Below are 21,486 nucleotides of genomic sequence, written 5' to 3' on the forward strand. Positions count from 1 at the left end.
ACCCTCGACCAAGGTGGTAAGTGGACTGACATAAGAAACCTGAACAGTCATCTGATCTCAAGCTGAAATCTAACCTGTGCTTTTAAGTCTCACACAATATCAGACCTGGGTTCCTTGGGCTCAGCTGATGAGATGAATCTGAGTACTACAGTCTATCGATGCAGAACACGTACACATCCACTTTCTGCATTGTAATTTTTATCTTTGATGTTTTTATTGTGCACACAAGACATCATCAATAAGGTCTTATAGGTTATTTGTGAATCCCCTTATAGGAAATGAACCCTAGTAACAAGCCATTGGCTCCAAAATTACCTGCAAATAGGGTTTTATTCTGCTGGACCTTTAGGACTCATTGTGTCAGAGACAGGGCCCACTGGAGGAGCAGTCCAAACTTGATATCAATTAGAAGACCATATTCTCAATACATGGAGTGAAAACGTAAGGGTTCTTCTCAAACTGTGACATTTATAGATGGCACCAACTGTGCAATGTAGTGCCCATATTGGGCCTCTGATTTCAGACAAAGGGTTTCCCCTCAAGGACACCTTCAGGATCTAGTACGTGAGCCATTGCTTTCCATATTACAGACTTCCCCTACAATTAGTCCTTCACAGAGATAGGATAGGTTAATAGATGGCTTATAAACCCAACTGCTTATTTTATAGAGGCCTTTTTAGCTACAAATAAAACACACAAACCACCCACTGTTTGAATAGGAGGCAGGAGAAATAAGCAATACTAAATATATATATTTTTCTGGGGATTTGTGAGGTTTATAGACATCCAGAGGAGGGACGAGTTTCAGCCATTTTCCGTAGTCCATTTTGACCCTCATATTCCTCCAAACATATAACCACTGTTCTTTTAAATTTCAGTTTGTATTGAGAAGTAATTCTGGAAGATGATCTAAAAAGAAAAAAAAAAACTAGACCATTTAGTGCAGAATTGCAGCTAGACCTTCATTCACCTGGGGAAAATATGTAGGTTGTGGTATTTAGATTCAGGGCTGGGGCTATATGAAAGGATTCATGCGCTTAGAACAGACACGATGACAAAGTTCCAGAAAATGTGGCAACCTTGGATTAAATGTCTAGAGATCCCAGGACTGCGCCATATTATATCATCTACTTAGCTTTTATTCTAGTGACTAGCTCTAAATATACACATTTAGATATTTCTGAACGATGATGTGGACTCTTGGCGACCTATTGGTTAAAATTTCTATGTTAACCCTTTTTTGTTTTTACCCTATAATTCTGTGATCTATTAGCCGCTATAGACAAATACTATTTTTGATAGCAATATTTGGCCCCCTGCCAGGGGACTTTAGAATGCTATAAGCCTCTCATATGTATGATTATAAAGTCACTTGTTTGTATCCCTCTAGCACCAAACAGATACTGAAAATTGATGGCAGTTAAAGAGCACATGGCCCATCTAGCCTGCCCTTATTTTTCCTTCTTATTTCTTTTAGGATAGATCTATGCTTATCTCGAGCATGTTTGAATTCTTTATTTTCGATTTTCCAACTTCCACCATTTTTGTAGTCAGTCTTTGGACCTGTTCTATAATATCAATATCTTTCTGTAGGTGAGGTCTCTAGAACTGAACATAGTATTCCAGTGGTCTCACCAGAGTTCATTACAGCGGGATCACAATCTCTCTCTTTCTACTAGTCATACCTCTAAGGCCTCATGTCCACAGGCAAATTAACAATTTAAATCCGCAGCGCTTTTCCTGCACGCGGATCCGTGCCCCATAGGGATGCATTAGACACCCGCTGGTAGTTAAATACCTGCAGATGTCATTTTTCCCTGCAGGCGCGGGTCCCACGTGCAGGAAAAAATCCGGACATGCTCCATTTAGGTGCGGGTCTCCCGCGGGGACGGCTCCCGCAGGCCTCTATTAAAGCCTATGGAAGCAGTCCAGCTCCGCAGGAGACCCGCGCCTGAATTAAACTCACCTGCTCCAGGCAATGCAGGTCTTTCTTCCTTCGCGGCCGGAAACTTCTTTCTTCGGCCCGGCGGATGTGCCTGGCGCATGGCTTGTGACGCCCCCTGTACCCGATTGGCTGCAAAGCAGGCTGGCGTTCAGGTCCTAGCAGGGCACTAAAATTTCGGAGGCAGTGTGCAGAGGAGGACCGCGTCAAACCTGGGAGCATTGGCGGCGTTCAGAGGCAGCATGCAGAGGACAGCCAGAAATTTAGGAGAGTCTGCGGCAGGAGATCTTGAGCATGCGCAGGCTCCGGCAGCAGGGGAGAAGACTGGCAAGGCTGCGAGAGGTGGCGCCACCGTTGGCAACGCGGACAGGAGATGCAGAGCCAGCAGCAGAACGACTGTGGTGCCGGCAGGAGAGACACTGCCAGTGCGGTGGCGCAAGCACAGCATGAGCACTGAGGCAACAGAGGCACTGCTTCAGTGCTGGGGGGCGGGGGGGGTGCTGCAGACCAGAGGTTCCAGTTGGCCAGGGGAGATGCTAGGGGGATGGCTGCTCTGGGGAAACCGCAAGCAGCAGCGTCTGTATAGATTGTTGCATGGGCTGCACGGTTACAGTTAGGTGTTCGTGTTCATGTTAGGCTTAGATTATTAAATGTAAATGCTGCCATGTTCCCCCTGTACCATGGAAGTATTTACAGCTAATAATGTAAGCCGAACCCCTAACCGTGCAGCCCATGCAACACTATACAGACGCTGCTGTGAAGACCTTACACAAGTCACCCAATTGGGAGCTAGGGGTGTGACGGGGGCGTTCCTCCACCCAAGCCCTGTCAAACCCCTAGCTTCCGGTGGTGACAAGATACAATAATACCGCTAAATTGTTCTCTATGTTCAAGACACCACTAGGAACATCAACTCTAACACACACTTGTGTTATCAGCAAAAGGTACAAATCTTACCTGTTAAACTTTCTATGTCACTTAACATTAAAAAGGGTTTTGTCGTTCTCTTATCCTCTTTAAAGTGGGAGAGTTTCCATTAATGTAACTACTACTGGCACAAACTAACTGGCCTGCAGTTCCCACTTCGCTCTACTACCCTACTTATGGGGTACAACATTGGTCATTCTCCAGTCATCAGGAACATGACCCGTTAGAAGGGACTGGTTAAATAAGAGGTGGCCAATCACAGATCGGAGTTCTTTGAAAATTCTGGGGTGGACGTCATCTGGGCCAATCACCATATTCAACTTTAAATGTGCAGGTTTACCTACAACATCAGCCTCCGAAAACCCTGCATGACAAAACACACTAGATGTGAGCCCTTACAACTAGAGGTACGCCCGGGCCCATTCTGAAAACTGGCTTCTGAAAATACTGAACAAAAAAGTAGCTATTTAAAATAGCCTTATCTACAGTAATAAGTATTTTCCCCATTTCTAAATGTTGTAATCCTATAGTTTTTCTTGGGTAACTAATGTATATATATGAAAAGGTTTTATCGCCTCCTTAAGAGTTTTTGTCATTAAACCAGCTGGGCCCTGCCCAGAACAAACTAGGTTATATTCACCTGTTCCTGCAACTTCCAGGTGGACAGACCAGCTCCTGCAGTTTTATTCCACCCTGATAATTTTTTCAAAATTCTATAATCTCAAACCCAAAATTCTTTTCCACCTTAGCATCAGATGCCCATTAGTAAATACTACATCAAGGACGTTATCTCCTCTGGTTGATGACCTAACAAGCTGTTTTAGAGATGCTGCTTCAAGTGCATCAAATTCCTGCTCCTGCTTGTAAGTGCAATACAGATATTAAAAAAGAAAAAAATAAATAAAAAAAAAAAAAAAAAACGCCCATTATTTCCATATCTTCCCTTTATTGCCATTTGAGTAATTTCATTAACCATAAGGTAGTCTTTTCCTTCTATGATTGCCCAATCAGTGTTCATCTTCTTGCTTCTAGGGACTGTAGGGGGCATAAGGAGTACATATGAGATGGGGATACATGTGCATTCTAGTCTACTACAGGAACCCCCTTTTCTTCCCTAGAACCTAGGAAGGTACTACCGTATAAACCCTTTAGTACTCTAGCTAATTAATGCCAATTTGAAACTATAAAGCACTAGTGCCTTTTGTTTTGTATTGACCAAATGTAGAAATCAACAGCTCTTGGATCCTTATCTTCCCTCTGAACCTTTGTAGCTAGTAAGTAAGAAACATTGGTTGCTGCCATTAATGGGCACCCCAGCTACACAAAATGAGCTAGAACGAAGCAGCACCTTCTGGATCAGGAGGACATGGGTTATTTAAAATGTAGTTCAATTCGTTATTGTCAACATTTAAGTTATCAAAAGGCCATGCGTAGCTTATGCATTTTGGGCTATAATCATTTGATCACAGGTTTACGAGATCCACCATGGCTACCCATTACTTAGTCAATTTTTGTAGCTTAAAGTAAAGGGTGGCAGATTTCATATTGAAGCTTGGCAAATTAAATTCACTCCATATATCTGAATGAGGATGCTTATACAGCAAGTGCATCGACTTCTGCAAGGCTCATTCACATAAATAGCAGTCTTAGAAGTTTATGCAACAACTTTTCTGCAGTCTACTATTCCTTTTACAGCTACCCCTTTGTGAAGATGAAAGAGGGGCTGTAACAGCCCTCAATTATAAAGAGAGCCACTGAAAGAGGTTAGTAATGAGTTGTCCTGAAGTACCTGTTGTATAGACCCTATTCAGGAGCATACAGAGAACGGTTTGCAATCCTAGACCATTTGTAGGTCAATTTCATGGTGGACTGAAATTAAACAGATGACATCAAGGCAAGACCAATGTTTATTTTTCTATTTTTCAGTAACATTGCAGCCATCAAGAGAAAAAAAAATAAAAACTCTAAACAAAATCCATGAACAGATGGAAGACATTTCTACACTGTTACTAAGCAGGAGTTGGGTCCCAAGATCTCAGTGAGGCTATTGATCCAATAAATTAGAAAGCATGGCCATTAAAGTGCATTCATTTTTGTGCTGGGAAGATGTCATCGATGCACTGGCCTTTCTCCAGACGTTTTTCCATTTCAATAAGGAGCTTTACACCATCAACCACCATCTGAACCAGTTCTACCTCTGAAAAGCCTAGACGATCGGCATTTGAAACATCAAAGACTCCACCAACAGCTGCCGTGTCAACACCACCTTATGGGAAAAGCAAAGGAATTAGGGTTAAAGAAGGAACTGTGCCAAGATAGTGAAGTTTCTAAAACAGGCTTAGGGTGCGTTCACACAAGCGCATAAACGGCGCGTTTTTGCGCCCAATCGTATAAACGTGACCATCTGAGGCGTTGGTTTCCAATGTATTCGTTCGCACGGGCGATTTTGCGGCGCGTAAAAACGGCAACCCGAAAAAAAGACGGAACATATACGCGACCGAAATACGCACCAACGCATATTCGATGGCCGAAAAGATAGTCTGCAAAGTAGGAACAAACGATAATACGCTTTCTAGCTCTGGTCATGATCGCCGAAAAACGTTCTTTCCGGCGATTAAATGCTGCGCACGTGCGAACGTAAATACGCCTATGCTCGTGTGACCGTGCCCTTAGACAGAAAAATGGGAAAAAGTAGTATGGCCTAACAGGTCTTATGATAGTTTTTTTTTTTTTTTTACTGAAATAAGGTCCTTCAGGAGGCGCCTATAGCTTCATAATAGAATGTGAAGCAGTACAGTGGTGCAAATAGAAAACGGGTCCAACAACCCTAAAGTTTGGTTAGGAAAAGACATTGGATAGCTCATCTCACCTTAAAAGTGGAGCAATATTTGTATAGCTGCCCTATGCGAGTTCACTCACCGGAAGATATGCTGTGGATCTAGGGCGAACCCTTGCAGTGAATGCAATATGCATACAAAATAAGGCCAAAGTGTAATATTTGCATGTAATAAAACTTCTGTATTCTGCATGTGAATGGAATTTTGAAAAAAATTCCCAAGTCACTTGCATTGTCCTTTGCGTATTTGTTGCAAAAGCCAATCTGCAACAGTGTATGAACTTTGGTTGTGTTTTCAGGGAAGAATATAATGTCTATGGGTCAATTTTAGAGCTTTTCTAGCAGAGGGATGAAATATTGAGCAGTGTGTGACCTTAGGCAAACGAAAAGCTGCTGATTGCATTTTTTATGCATAGAAAGTGGACAGTTCTGTTAAACCTTCTATAAGGACAGTTGGGTAACAACCATTACAATGCCAAAGACTCAGAATGTTGCATATACATCTACACTGTACTGTAGATATCAGTGCATGCGTCTTTCAGGGTGTGAAAACGTGGCCTACTGGTTTGATGGCAGTAAGTGGCTGTCACCTTGTATCCGGTTTCCAACTAGGAGACCAAAGCAAGTCAGAAATCAACTAAGGAGAATACTACGTGGCTCAGAGCCAAGACGACTCCATGTCCTAATCAATCCTAGTGACAAGGTAGTTGACTTATGTGCCTTGTAGGGCCCTTATTGAAAAAGGAATTACACTGAGCACTGTTACCTGTTCCTCTCTTCTGCAGTCTCAGCCTCTTCAAGATTTCACCAAACTTCTCATGTTTGCTCAGATTTGGCAACTTAACGTGGACTCCAGCACGGAGACCGGTTCCAAGGTTGGAGGGGCAGGTCAAGATATAGCCAAGGTGCTGATTCCACATGAATTGGTAACCCTTGTTTTTAAACAAAGACTCAATCTGGAAAGAACAACCACAAGTTTTTAATCTCTTTGATACAGCAAGTCCAGAATAACCCAACAGGCTAACTATCCACAGAAAGATCAGCCATAACATTAATACCATTGACAGGTGCAGCAAACATTGATCATCATACATCAATGGCAGCTGTCAAGGAATAGGGTGTATTAGGCAATAAGTGAACAGTTCATTTGGAAGTAAGAGGGGGAAAAAAAAAACAAAAAACTCAAGTGCGAATAACAGACTATGGTTAAATTGTAATGGCTAGCTGACTGGGTCACAGCACCTCCAAAACAGCAAATATTGTGGTGGGGGTTCCTGATATACAGTGGTTAGTACCTACGAAGAAGGGGCCAAGGAAGGCCAAAATGATGTTCTAGCAACAGCAATGGTGCCCAAAGCTCACCAATGCATTTGGGTAGCCAAAGCTAGTCTACCTGGGCACCACAGAGAAGCTATTATAGCACAAATTGCTGAACGATTTGCTGCTAGCTACGATTGAAAGATGTCAGAACACAGTGCATCACAACATCCTGACTATTGGGCTATGTAGCTGCAGGCCAGCCAGACTGTCCATGATGACCTCCTGTCCATCACTGAAAGCTCCTACAATAGGCATCAAAACTGAACCATGGAGCAATGAATCACATTTTCCTTGACATCATATGGATGGTTGGGTGGATGTGCATTACTTACTTGGGAAAGAGATGTATCCTTCCAATAGTACATCCTGGTGCCAAGTCACCAGAAACAGTATGACGCTCTGGGTAAAGTTCTGCTGTAAAACCTTGGGTCTTGGTGTTCATGTGGGTCTTACTTTGGTTTACAACAGTGTTTAGGTAAGTGGTTCATGTCAACACTATTCCCTAATGCCAGTGGCCTTTTCCAGCAGGTTAATGGCCCTGCCCCACTGTGAGAGTTGTTCAGGAATGGTTTGAAGAACATGACAAAGAGTTCAAGGTGATGACTTGGACTCTAAATTTCCCAGATCTTATTTTAATGGAGCATCTGTGGGTTGTGCTGAAGAAACAAGCCAGATCCAGGAGGTTCCACCGCATGGGACGTAGAGGATCTGCTGCTGACAGATTGGTGCAAGATACCATAGTCCATGCCTCCCCTAGTTAAAATTCCTTTTGGTGGCACCAGATAAACCTATATATTAATGTTGTGGCTGACTGAATTATTATGTCTACATATTATACCATCATTCAGAATGCAAAGATTAGAACAAGATTTCAGTTAAAACCAACAGCGAATTTATGATGAAATGACTGCCCTAATATTTAGCAGTCGTCCAAGAAAAGCTAAAACATTAAAAGGGAAGAGCTGCAATATCACACATAACTCATGGATAATAAGGGTGCTTTAACACAAGACGATAAGTCGGCTACAGATGCCCGACAGGTCGTCTCAGCAATAATCGTTCCTGTGCTAGTGAATGGATGTGGAGGGGGCCGCAGAGCGTTCTGATCCACCCGCCTCCGTTCACAGTAAGCAGGCAGTCGCTCATAAGTCATGGTGTCGTTTACACGAGTTCCTACTTTAATTGCTTAACAGATATGGCTGTGACTTTTTATCCAGGATTAGAAGCACATGACTGCTTTATTCCAAAAAGCGTGCCGCAACTGTTTATAGGTAGTGTGCGGTATTACAGCTTACCCCCATTCACTTCAATATAGCTCAGCAATCGGGGATAATGAGTGCCTCTTCCCCTCTGGTGGGTTTCAGTTAAACAATGACCCCCCTCTATCATTCAAGAGGTTGTACTCTTTCATGTACCTGTTTATTTTGGTCATATTACGGTTTGGTATAATGAAGACTCAAAACTGTTGTGAAACTATAAAGCTCAGCAGCCATATTAGACATTATAGGCATAGGCATAAAAAGCAGCCATGTGTTCAGTCCTGGACAAACCATTTAAAATGCTGGATAAAATATAGTCCAGCTGAGTTTAGACCAATAAATGTGCCATGACTAAAAGATTAAGAACAGATCTCAGATACACAATGTTTAGAACTTACAGTTGTTAGACCATCACAGAACCTCTTGAAGACCTCCTTCATGTTGCCACCCTTCTGCATAGAAATGACGCGAAGATGATCCTCCTCATTGATCCAGACAAGGAAAGTCTTGTTGTCATTGTGCCTTTTAATAAAAACACATTACATCAATTTAAATGCAATAACCCCAGTTGGGCCATGTAAAAAAAAAACAAAAACAAAAAACAAACAAAAAAAAACACAACTCCATAATACAACATAAATTAGAAATTGCAGACTGGACCCTTAAGGCTATTTTTACCATTAAGCAGTACTGTAGATATGATTTTGTGGTATACATCACCGCAATTATCTTGCAAGTACCGCCAGGCACCAATTTTGTCAGATATTAGAAACCTTACATTTTCGTTGCTGAGTAAAAATGTGTAATAGTCATAATTAGTCCGATCTCTCCCTGTAAATTTTGCATTAGTATGCATCTACCCACTACCTGCAACATATGCCATATTTTATACTTCAGACCCTGGGCATAAACTAGCCTTTGTTTGTGACATGCCGCCCCCCAAAAAAAGAAAAAGCAAAGCATTTTCCAGTAAGACATCCTGCAAATTACTATTTTAAAGCTGCACAAGACATAGCTGACCATAGATTTAAAGGGGTTGTCCCACCTCTGGCAGTCAGCTCCATATATTGCGCAGGTTGGTACTGCAGGCTAAAATCTTTTGAAGCGAATGGGACTCAGCCTGCAAGCCCCAACCCAGGGCATTGCTCAATGTACCCAGCAGTCTACGTCCTGCAGCAAAAAAAAGCTAGAAAATGGGACTACCACTTCAAACTAATGGTAATTACTTTAGAGTAGAGATGAGCGAGCGTACTTGCTAAGGCAAATTACTTGAGCGAGTATTGCCATTTTCGAGTACATGCCCACTCGTCTCAAAAGATTCAGGGATCGTCGGGGGGCGGGAGATATATCTCCCTTCCCCCCGCTCCTCTATGCTCACTCCTGCAACTCACCGCTCACCCCCGCCGGCCCCCGAATCTTTTGAGACGAGTGGGCACGTACTCGAAAATGGCAATACTCGCTCGAGTAATTTGCCTTAGCGAGTATGCTCGCTCATCTCTAGTTTGGAGATATCTGGGCGTCACAATCAAAGTACTCAAAACTGCTTACACCCTATCAAAAGTTATTAGAGTTGTTTGATATTAAGCCCTACAGCATTTAGTTTGTGTAAAGACACATTATAGGGGTTGTCCAAGATTAGATGAACGTGGCTTTATTGCAATAAACGCACCATTCACTTGAGTGATGCAGAAGATCATCCAAGAAGATGCAAGACTACTACCACCCCTTCTTCAGAGCAACTGATTGTTCCCTGTTGCTGCTGTCACTTCACCGTACAGCTCTTACGTTTTATAATAGGTCAAGGTGCAGTTACTAAGAGAAGCTCAGATTAGGCCATTATCCTGGATTTAACCAGCTTAATGTAACCGCTAGCAACATACAAGACAGACAACTGATCAGACATCACCATCTTAACAGACTGCGAAGAGGCAGATTATAATCAGACTCCAAGTACGATGGCAAACTGCCATGGGTGAGTGAGTCCAAGCTAGGGGACTATTGTGTACATAGGATCTTGGCTTAAAGGGAACTTGTCACCTTGCTAAAGCACCGTAAACTAGTTTATAGCGCTGTTAGTCTAAGTGACAGGGAGACAGTTTTTTACCATAAGTTAGGCAAGTGACAAGTTACCTTTAACATGAGAACACAACTGAGGCATGAAACTTTTTTTTTTTGCACCTACTGACTGAAATGCACATTACCCTGTATCAGTATGGGCGTTTGATTGCCTATAATACTATGCTTGTAAAGGGAGTAAGTTGTGGAATAGGGCTGAATTAGGGAATTGCCCATAATGGTGACTACCAAGAATACATACCAGATACCCCTGGCATCTGGCCAATCCCGGGCCATTCCAGAGGCCAGAAGAAGAGGAGAGACTGGTTTGTCAAAGAGGAAGTGATCATCGATCAGCTGCTGTTGCTCTTGGTCAGTCATGCTCTTGAGGGCATAGTATTTGCCTTTTAAGTCCCCTTCCAGGCTGGCGAGAGCTAAGAGGAAAAGGAAAAACAACTCAGGTTCACACAGGAGTCAATTCACTTTCCCAGAACTATAAATATTAGGCTGTAAAATAGCCCCTTCACTGGTTTGTGGCCTAGAACCTCAGCTCCTCCACCCATCCACAAGCCAGGGCACAATAAGCCCATTTAGCATCAACCTCCCCCCCCCCCCCCCCCTTCCCTTCCTCCTCCTCCTCTTCCCATTCATTCAGTGCTAAGCTATACTCCGGTACCACAAGAGACGGGCGACTATCTAAACACAGCTTGTAAGGTTGCAGGCCAAAACATTTCAGACTGACTTTTTGCTCTAACACACAGGTGAAACCCGCAGAGTGATGCATGGTAGAATTGGGTTGTAAAAGGGAAGTACAGGGAAAACATTAGATGCTAGCCATTCATGTGAAGCACATAGGCATTTCATAGCTCTGTAATGCTGGAGGGGACTAAAAGAAGGCCTCCAATGGCCAATGTGATAACAGCAGGGTGCTAGCTATAGACCACCTTGGATCATCACTCAAAGTTAAGGCCTTTACATGGACTGATGATTGGGCATGAATAGTCACAACCTGGAATATCCTAGTAATCAGCCAAATAAGAAAATACCCCATTCACTGGCTGATTGGATCTTTCATGTGGGCATAATAAAAAATAAAGACATAAACAAAAAAGAAAAATACCTGCTTGTTGGAAACACCCACCCCCCACTCCTTCACATACATGGGATGTGGGGAACGTGCTGCTGACAAATGCTATTGTATGGGTACGGGTACAATGGATCATAGTAGAAATTGCTCATCGCCACTCATCCCCTATGCCAGCGATGCTCTGCTGTATGTGAACAGCAGTAACGAGTGCCAGCTGACATGCTTTTGAGCTTGTTATACCAGCGAAGAATTGGATAGTGTAAAAGTGTCCTAAATCCCTCAGTGTGCCAATCTACCAGCAATTACGAGACATGAACTGAAATGATTTTATAGTAGGGAGCACTTTTTGGGGTGGGGAAAAAAAAAGGTAGTAGCCAGGTCCCTGAAAAGGTTACATAATGTTAGGTCTACTCCTGATATGGAATGGAACATGGCATAGATTTGTACATCATCTGGAAGAAAAATTAAGACAAAGCCATCTAAAAAATATGGAGGCAGTGTGGGTTCATAGCAGTCAATAGCGTATTACAATATCCATACTACAGAAGTAATGCAGCAGGCAATGAATTCTACAACCTCCAAAGCAGACAGGGCTTCTCAAAGTGCTTTCAATATAGGATTTAAGAATACGAACTCTACTCTCCGATATATTAGCCCATTTGCAAGTGTGAAACGCTCAGCAACATGAGATAGGGTCTAGCCAAAGAAAAATTGTATTGCCATCATTACTTCCAATTCCAGTAGAAGAATGGCCTTCTTTGCCATTTATATAGGATCCTCAAGATGAATGTGTAGACTACAAATACACTGTATACACATAGGGAATGGAGAGAGATACTGCATGAAAAAGCAATCACAAGATGTAATCCTGCTAAGAGATGACACATGGTGAATAGTTTTCCGTTAGTATTGCCAAATATCAGCCTCATTTACTGGCACAGCCTTCACAGACAAACAATCTCCATAGTGTTTTACAGCAAAGCTCTAACAAGTTAACATATGCAACTAAAAAGAAGCAAAATTCCGATGGCTTACTTTATCATGGAGGTTAAAAAGAGTCAGAAAAACATGGCCATTGTCAAAAAGAGTGCCACTCCTGTTTGCAAGTGGTGTGCGCCTGTGCGACATTGCAGCTTAGCCACGCTCACTTCAATGGAGCAGAGCCACAAAACATAATCTGCTAGGTTTTTGGCAAAAAGCAGGCATGGTTTTCTAATCCTATAGACTTGGTGGCCCATTCCTACAGGTTAGTTCTATTTTTGCTGTGGACCATTCTTCAACATGCTGCCCTCTAGATATGGAGGAGAACCGCTTAAGAAGGCTGTATTCACGGGGTGAGTCAGTGAAAAACTAAGCTTTTTCCAAGCAATTTTATGTGTTTTTTCACACACAATGAGCATCAATTTTTCATGCATGTTTATAAATACTTATAGGTCTGAGTGGTAGGGAAAAAAAACAAATACGTGTAAATTGACCCATTCAAACGAATGGGTCATTTTTCCACAAGTTCTCTGTCCATCTATTAACTAGTGATAAGCAAGCATACGCGCTAAAGGCAATTGCTCGAGCGAGTACCTGCCCGCTCGAGAGAAAAGGTTCGGGTGCCGGCGGCGGGCAGGGAGATCTCTCTCTCCCTCTCTCCCCCCGGCTGACTGCCGCAACTCACTGCTCCCCCGCGCCGGCACCCGAACCTCGTCTCTCGAGCGGGCAGGTACTCGCTAAGGGCAATGCTCCCTTGAGCAATTGCCCTTAGCGAGTATGCTCGCTCATCTCTACTCTACTCTTAACCCTTTCCAATCGACTGTCTGACATCAGAAGACCTTATGATTTAAGGCTGTACATCTCCGATGTTGGAAGACATCTGTCGGATTCTCTTACTGTATATTGCCAGCCTCTCTGCTGTCGGAGCCTATCCATCGTGTCACCTCATGCAGTACTGGCTTTAGCCAGCATATAGCGCCGTTGTATAACGGCAGAAAAAGAGTAAGCCCCCTAGGAAAACCAGGATACAAATTGGATTGGAATGACCATGACCATGTAAATACAGCCTAATGGGTGGGATACTTAAGTACAATAAATAATAGATACAATACGTCTTTAAACAGCATGATTTCTCTACTAAACAGGATCTGCCGAGATGTACAGCTAATGAGTTTATCATGTCTGGTTAATAGGTTACACGAATTCTATATTAGAGTTGGATGGAAAGAGGAGTCTTTTTGCCAAAAGCCAGGAAGCACTTTGCTCCATTGCCATATACAGCCAGGTATTTACTAGGGTTTGTTTGTAGAAAGGCAAATCCTTAAAAGGCCTTCTGAAGCTCATAACATCCAGATTCTGAATCCCTGAGCTCAACAAAATGCAATACTCTCCATTCAATAGGTTGTGCCATTTCTTAAAACAGAAGACTAAGCAGGTTGTGGAGGTCTTATTTACAGATTCAGCTCATGGAAACTGTCATTGAGCATGTGGAAGGAATACTTGGAGCAAGCAGAATTTCTAATTAAAGCAAGGTTCATTATTATTTATTCACAAGAGAAAGACTACCTTCAATGGAGAGCTTCTCAATGGCTCGTCTTTCCCCACGGCTGCAGTGAGGTGGGAGGCAGAATCCACGGATGCTTCTGCCAGTTCGGACACGTGAGCTGATAACATAGTTTGGGTCCAGGTCATCACCACCCTGAAAATAAAATTTAAAAAAGGTGTAGGAACTACAAATTTTAGAGAATATTGCACGAGTCTCTCAGACTTCCAAATGAATAGCCTATGCAGCTCTAGCTTGCACTTGAATGCGTCTGGCAGTGAGGTCTATTACTGGGCCTTAATGCATCTTTACAGCAAGACCACACGGTCATCCAAATTATAAATGTGCTGGCACCAAGGGTTTCTTATACAGCCTACATTTTGCTGTTATTCCCCAACACCATGCGTTATGTAGACAATCAGTTGAGGTTGACCTTGCCCCACTTCACCAATTACAATTAATAGGTTACGTCACATAAAAGGTTTTTATACACTAAAACAACTACAGTTTTGCGAAGCATTAATACAAAATACAAACTTTTACCAATTACCTTCAGATTGTCAGAGTTCAAGTCTGTTTTGTGCTGATCTGTTGGCTTGTAGCCGCCATGTCTGTCCTCAATGATAGGGTCTAAAAGGTCCTTGAACACATCATAACACTCTTCATCCCCAGCAACACATCCCACTGTCATAATATAAGGGTGGCCTACACAAGAACAACAGGTCTTTATCACAAACAGAATAAAAAAAAAAGTTTAAAGAGATAACCCCTCCTCCCCCCCAGTAATGCCCCCTCACAAAAGGCATAGAGACGTGTGTATCCAAAAAACACCATAGTTGTGTAGAATGTAGCACAAGCTCAACAAGACTATTGTCCTTACTCAAATAAGGCCAGCCAATAATAAAGGAAGACACAACATTACAGGTGCACTAGCGGCTGTTGCTAGTACTCACGTTTTCCTAACCTGCAAGCGCAGGTGTAATGCAGCAGTTAGCATTAATATACTAGGATTAACAGCACTCGTGATAGCAGCTTTAAGCCAGTGACACATTGCCAGATTTTGGCCTCTATTTTGCATCCGTAATATGGAAGTGTGTCCTGGCCTGACCGCGGGTCTCTTGATCTCAGCTAAGAGCATTATAGAAATGTATGATGTTCGGAGTTCAGATCAGGAGACCCGCGGTCAGGCCAAGAACACACTTTCGTATTACAGACACAAAACGGAGGCCAAAATATGGCAGTTAGTCACCAGCCTAAAAATACAAGTAGTAATAGTCATTATTGAAGACATCAATATAGAATGACATGAACATATACTAAGGCCCACATTACTTTGACAGTTTTTTTTTTTGGGGGGGGGGGGGGGGGTTCACATAAACTGCACACACACACACACACACACACACACACACACACACACACAAAAAGTCACAAATTCTGATGCCACACTTGCCAAAGTGTGTAAAAGTAGGCATTGTTACTATGGACTGGGTGTGGTTTTCATGTTTAAGACAAATTTGTAAAAGGGATTTTCTGGGCATTTAAGCTTTTGCAGTACTGATTACCTATCTTCAGGGTAGGTCTTCAATAAGGACCCTCAGTAATCAGCTGATCTCAGCCACTGCACTCACTGCAGCAGGGCGGGACGTCCACATTGGGGTCAGAGCCAGAAGTGCCACAGAAACTATAACTCCCACAGAGTTCATGGGAGCAAAGCTGTCTATTACACTTCTAGTTCCAACCTAAATCAGTGGGAGCAATACCTTTTATAGCACTTCTGGCTCCGATCCCAACGCGGACATCTGGCTTTGCTACAGTGAGTGTGGGGGCTAAGATCAGCTGATCACCAATGGTCCTAAGTGGTGGATCAATCGGCGATCAACTACTGATGACCTATCCTCCAAATAGGTCATTAGTACTGCAAGAAGTAAACTTTTAAATTGAAGTAAGAAGATGGCACAAATCTATATCAGCCCATAGCCAAGTTTATTAAGAGGCATGGGCCCTTCAGTAAGTTTGGTGTAAGCCACCCTCATTTTTTAGTCCTTTAAAGACTGTTGCAGAAAACCCCAGTCTTTATAAACGTGGGCCAAAGTATGAAGTTTATATGTCATTACTTAAAAGTAGCCAATACCCATACTCTATAGATGAAATGGGTTAGATTATGGGCATAACCATGTGTAAGGGATTCCACTGGAGAATACTTCTTGTTGTTTGAGCTGAGCCCATAGGGAATGTTTTTTGAACTGTCAGAGATGTCTAGTAATGGGCAGAATGCACCAATTCCTATGGAAAATATGAATAGTTTTAATTATTTGTTATACAAGTCTAGAAAAATAAGGCCGAGAAGAACATAATGCTAAGTGAGCGGAGGTAGAATATGTTTAAGATACCCGAATTTGGGAAGTGGAAGTGCTGGCAAGAAATACCAACATATCACTTAATTGGTTTAAAGTGTTGTAGGCACCAAGTCCATTAAATGTCACAATATCCTACAATTTGACCAAGCTTTGACAGTTTCTATGCTTCTAGCATGTGGAGAGATGTAGCTTGGTGCTTGTGATGATTACATAATCCACAAGAAATTCAAGAGTCAGAAACCATCCAACATGCTAGATGCATAATGTTAGGCTGATCTCATCACTACCTACTATACAATATTCCCTTGAACAAGAGTAGTAGAACTCCAGGATGAAAGCATTGTAGATGTGTAGGGTGTGCTTTGTACTTTCTGCAAAATATACGTGGTGCCTATGGAAACTTAGAGAACAAGGGGTTAATACCTGACCTGATGTTTTCTGCACGCTTATCTTACTTGCACGATTGTGATCAAGAAGGAGTATTCAAGAAATACAGAAAACCCATGTTGGACAAGTCATATACGTGCAGAGTTAAAGGGCAGAACACACACTATTGCTGTAGGTGTTAGGGCTCGTTCACACGCGTGTGCATACGCACATAGTACGCTGTAAATAGAACCCGTTCATTTCAATAGGTTCGCTAACCTGAGCGCATTTTTTTCACGCGATGTTTGACAGTATGAAAAAATAATATGTGACCTGTCCTATCTTTAGGCGTATTATGCACAATAGGAGCCCACTGAAGTCAATGGGCATGCGCGAATATGCAGGAAACTTCAAACAATGGGATTTTGAGCGCCTAGACGCACGTAAATACGCTGCATATTTGTGGGCATAAAGACTCCTGATAGGCAAGAAAACGCTGCGCTACAGTATATTCCAGCTTGTGAATGTGCTGTACATTCATGAATCGAAATACGCCCGTGTGAATGAGTTTTTAGTGCCGAGGTTTACTTCACCTTCATAAACGCATGAGTTGCAGTCCAGATTTAGGCTATACTATATTGGAATATAACCATCTTTAACCTCTTAAGGACCAGATACTTTTTAGGGATTTTACCCATGTGGCAGTTTTACTGCCCTATTTTTTTTCCTTTAGCTACCAAAATTATTTTTGATGTGTTTTTGTTCAGTGACATATAGGGCTATTTTTTAAGAATCTTTTTTTCACTGACTTTTTTTTTACTGTTTTTTAGTTTTATTGGGTGTAAAAAGTTAAAAAAGTTTTTTTATTTTAACATTTCTAGTTTTTTCTTAAATTAGTATATTTACACTAAAATAAAGCATGTGAATGGATTACTCATTTTGCGTCAGATGTTTTGATATATAATATGTATGGTTTTGGATTATGTATATGGATTCTTATGTATATATTGTTGTTTTATTCTGTAATTTTGTTTTACTTATGTACGTAATTATGTTTTTTACTATCCATGTTCCCCATGACGTCATGTAAGACCTCTGGGGGACATTCACAGGTTTGTTTTTTTTTGTTAATTTGACACTTTCCCCCTGTAGCTGGGGCATCCATAGGAGCCCCAGTTACAGGGGAAAATAACCCATGTAGTGACATTAGTCACTGGCAAGGCTGGCCAGGGTCTAGTACGACCCTGTAGCTCTGCTGTAGCTGGGAACCCTGGCGGTCACATGACCACCCGACTCCCGAGGTAGAAGTTACACTTTCGAGTACACAGTGCTCATTGAGCGCTGTGTACTCGGGAAAGGAAAAGGTAGAAAGGGTTAAAAACCCCTCCTGCCTTCTCCTCTGGGTTAACAGTTGTGAATAACAGCTGATAACCCGTCCTGCCTCTGATTGATTGCAGAGGCTTAAAGCACCGCCGTAATTTTACATACGGCTAGGCTTTAAGCCCAGGAGCCGTAAATTTACAGTGCCTGGTCCTAAATGGATTAAGAGGGATAGTCCAGGCTTTTATTAGTGAGGACTCATCCTGAGGATAGGTCATCAATTGATCGGGATCCCTACCGATCAGCTGATCTTCCATCCCACCATCAGTGCAGCAAGGCCGGACATAGTTAATCGTGGTCAGGGCCAGAAGTGTAATAGATAATTTCAGTGGGGAGTGAAGCAAAGGAGAGCAATGCCTCCCATTTCAGATTCTAGCTGTGACTGCAATGAAGAGCCGGAAGTGTAATAGCAGGCATCCCTCCCATTAAATTTCACTTCTGGCCTTGACCACTGATGACATCCGTCCCTGCTGCACTGGCAGTGGGCTGGAGGATCAGCTAATTGGTAGGGGATCTTGTGCAGTGGATCCCTGCCAATTAACTAAGATTAGGTCATCATTCGTAAAAGCCTGGAATACCCCTTTAATAAAAGGCCAGCAGAGTAATTAAGGTTGGCCTGTCGTGTACAGGAAGCCGAGGCTTCCATGTTTTGGGCTGCTCTGAATTCAGTCAATAGATGCACCAAGTGACATTCGTTCCTAGTGAATCTTCCTTAATGTTGTTAGATAGAAATCCATATCTGGTATAAATTAAGTGTCTGGATGCTGCAGGTCTTCAAAAGTTTACACCTTGGACATAGGACTGTTGTGATATTCTCTCTTAGACAGCCTCATAAGTTATTAGCTGGGCTTTATGGAGTTGACTAGGGTGAGAATAAACAGTGTACAGATTAACATATGTGCCCCTTGTCAATAGTGCTGCAGAGTTGTAATTGTAATGACATTTTGAAGAACGCTTTCAATTCCCATTAAGTCATGGACTGGCCTTTTAAGCCTCTGAACAGCCTGGAAAGATGGGTTTGAGCACTTCCAGTAATGAGGGTGAACAGATAATAAAGTGGATGAGAGGATAGAGGGAGAAAGAGGATGAGAGTCTTTACCTGGGTTGTCAACCCCAGTCTGAATGACATCATCCAAGGTAAATCCACTTGGCGTCTGTTTGCCCCTCAGTTTTTCATACAGCTCCGTAGTCAGTATCTTGGCCATATGATTGTTGTGGAGGCTCAGGTCTGGGTACTCATCATCAATACAGTACTTCATTTTCAGCTGGTTGTGGGAGTTGCCGAAAGGCATGATTGCACTTTACTGGAGAACAAAGGGTAAAAGATTCACAAGCTCATATATGACCTTTACAATGACCTTGGGTTAAGAGCAGAGGCCATTTTTACCAGGTACTGACAATATGGTCACTTTCACGTACCACCATGTTTCCAAGTGTTAATCAAATTGTAAATAAAAGTAAAATGAAGATTATTAAAAGACCATTTTTCCCCATAATTAAGAAATTACCAATAAAAATGCATGTCCGTGTTTGTTCTACAAATTTCTAAAACTTCTCTATTTTAATTACATTGATCCAGGGAATACTGGGTGACATACCAGTAGTTGCTGCTATTGCAGTTTGCACAATGCTTGCCACCCAGCTTTCCTACTCTCCTGCAAAGGAAACTTTTCCTAGTTCTGCAATCATATACGCAAGAGGGATCCATTGCTACATATAAAAAAAAGAAGGTGGGAATAGCCAACAGGACTCCAGGGAAGCTGTGCCAACACATTTCAAAGCTGTGGGAAAGTTGGGCTGCAGCTTTAAGAGTGTTCATTTAATTTAGGGGGAGGATAAATTTAATGGTAACCGCTTTAATGTTTCTGCACAGTCTGTAGAATTAAGTCTGCTGTGCAACTGCAAATCCAGGTCTGCCAACATAATATGATAGATATTATGCGAATACTGTGCAGATGCAGTAAAATGGATAATAGGACTATCAGTCATTGCACTGTATATAGTTATGTCATATAAAAGGAATGGAAGGTCAGTCCTGATTATCAGATGAAGACAGGTTCAATAGATGAACTTCTAAATAGTCTTAGCCTTATCAGACACCTTTGAAACCAAACGCTGCATTAATCTGTCACCCCTTAGTACTGCTGGCCCTGAGCCCACTGGCTGCACCACTGGTACAAGTAGTACCGGTAGGGGGCAGTGTCAGACCTGGGACACTGGAAAAAAAAAAAACTTCCATTAACTCCTTCACATAATATTCCTTGTATAGACATTTCTGTTTGCTGCGGAGTCTCCTCAGGAGGGAGGGAGTTCTGTGCAGAGAAGTGATAGACTGCAGGGGATCTGCAGTAATGTTCACCAGCGAGCCTGCACCAAGTCTCAGCATCATCAAAACTAAGAATCTGTAGCAATCCAGAGAAGAAAAAATGGTAAGAAGCAAAAGCAGCAACGCCCCAGTCTGGATAAAGGGACACATCTCAAGGACATGCGCTATTAGCTGCAGCTTCCCTGTTTGTGAGCCCCAAGAACTTCCCATCACAGGCTGCATCACACCCAGACCACCCAATTCCAGGAGATCAAGGGGTCCCCGCTTACGATCCAAGCTGCTGATTCAATCACTTACATCTCAGCATGAGATCTCGGCCAGGAAAGCAAAAGGATCTGCAAACATCTGAACACAACGCCTCGATTAACCCATGTAGCTCTAGATCTGCACCAATGCACTGATACATTGTATCCATAATAACAAAACAAGGATACATCAATAATGCATTACATCCTATGCAGAAGCTGCAGCAGAGGGGGAGCCACGACGATCAGCAAGGGACAGGACTGTTACTTACCAGGTACTTATGTTACTGGAGGCAAATTACTAAGGATCCTGAATGACTTCAGGACCAACAACTCCCCAGACCTGAAGGGATGTGTGTGAGAGAAGGAGCCCAACCCCTTTATATATCAATGCCAGGACAAGCAGCCATTGGCTGATATTTATATTCCATTCATTGGATTGGTAGGCTGGCAGAGGGAAGTGTCAGCTAGACCTTCTAATCAATGCTCTTCCATTTTATCAGGGCTGGAGCTTACTGCATTGTGCACAGAGCCATATAATGTCACAGTATATAGGGGCAGTACATGCCATTTTCTTGGAGCATCTACATGATGAACAGAACATTATATGCACATTTTTTGGACCACTTCTGTAAATTGCTGTTATTGTAAATGGAGACTATTTTATGTAAAAAGGGCTCCTCCCCAAATTCCAGTAAGATAAAATGTGATTTTCTGTGATGCAGTAGCGCATAAACTCACAATGAACTTAACATGAGACTTTGTGGTGCAATCTCACATTGCAAGAAACCACAGCCATATATCAGTCAAATTATTTATAATTTCTTCCATTTGTGGTACTTTGATGATAAAATGCAAA

At 42.4% G+C, this 21,486-nt stretch overlaps 1 protein-coding gene across 1 annotated transcript; it reads right to left on the reverse strand.

Annotated features, from left to right (window-relative positions):
- Positions 1-4,758: 4,758 nt before the first annotated feature.
- On the reverse strand, positions 4,759-21,014 carry CKB (creatine kinase B). The gene is made up of 8 exons (XM_066608117.1): positions 20,900-21,014; positions 19,156-19,360; positions 14,501-14,655; positions 13,974-14,106; positions 10,602-10,773; positions 8,683-8,806; positions 6,472-6,661; positions 4,759-5,135 (listed from the first exon to the last, which is right to left on the reverse strand). The coding sequence occupies exons 2-8, from the start codon at positions 19,346-19,348 to the stop codon at positions 4,957-4,959; spliced, it is 1,146 nt and encodes a 381-aa protein (XP_066464214.1). The 5' UTR covers positions 19,349-19,360; positions 20,900-21,014; the 3' UTR covers positions 4,759-4,956.
- Between the last annotated feature and the right edge of the window lie 472 nt (positions 21,015-21,486).

Source organism: Eleutherodactylus coqui, chromosome 6 (assembly GCF_035609145.1).
Source record: "Eleutherodactylus coqui strain aEleCoq1 chromosome 6, aEleCoq1.hap1, whole genome shotgun sequence".
Taxonomy (NCBI): Eukaryota; Metazoa; Chordata; class Amphibia; order Anura; family Eleutherodactylidae; genus Eleutherodactylus; species Eleutherodactylus coqui.

Coding starts and splice junctions, on each gene's coding strand:
- CKB (XM_066608117.1), bottom strand. CDS start 19,348: ATGCCTTTCGGCAACTCCCACAACCAGCTGAAAATGAAGTACTGTATT. Junction 14,107..14,500: donor TGAACTCTGACAATCTGAAG/GTAATTGGTAAA, acceptor TTTTATTTTCAG/GGTGGTGATGACCTGGACCC. Junction 10,774..13,973: donor TGAGAAGCTCTCCATTGAAG/GTAGTCTTTCTC, acceptor TTTTCCTCTTAG/CTCTCGCCAGCCTGGAAGGG.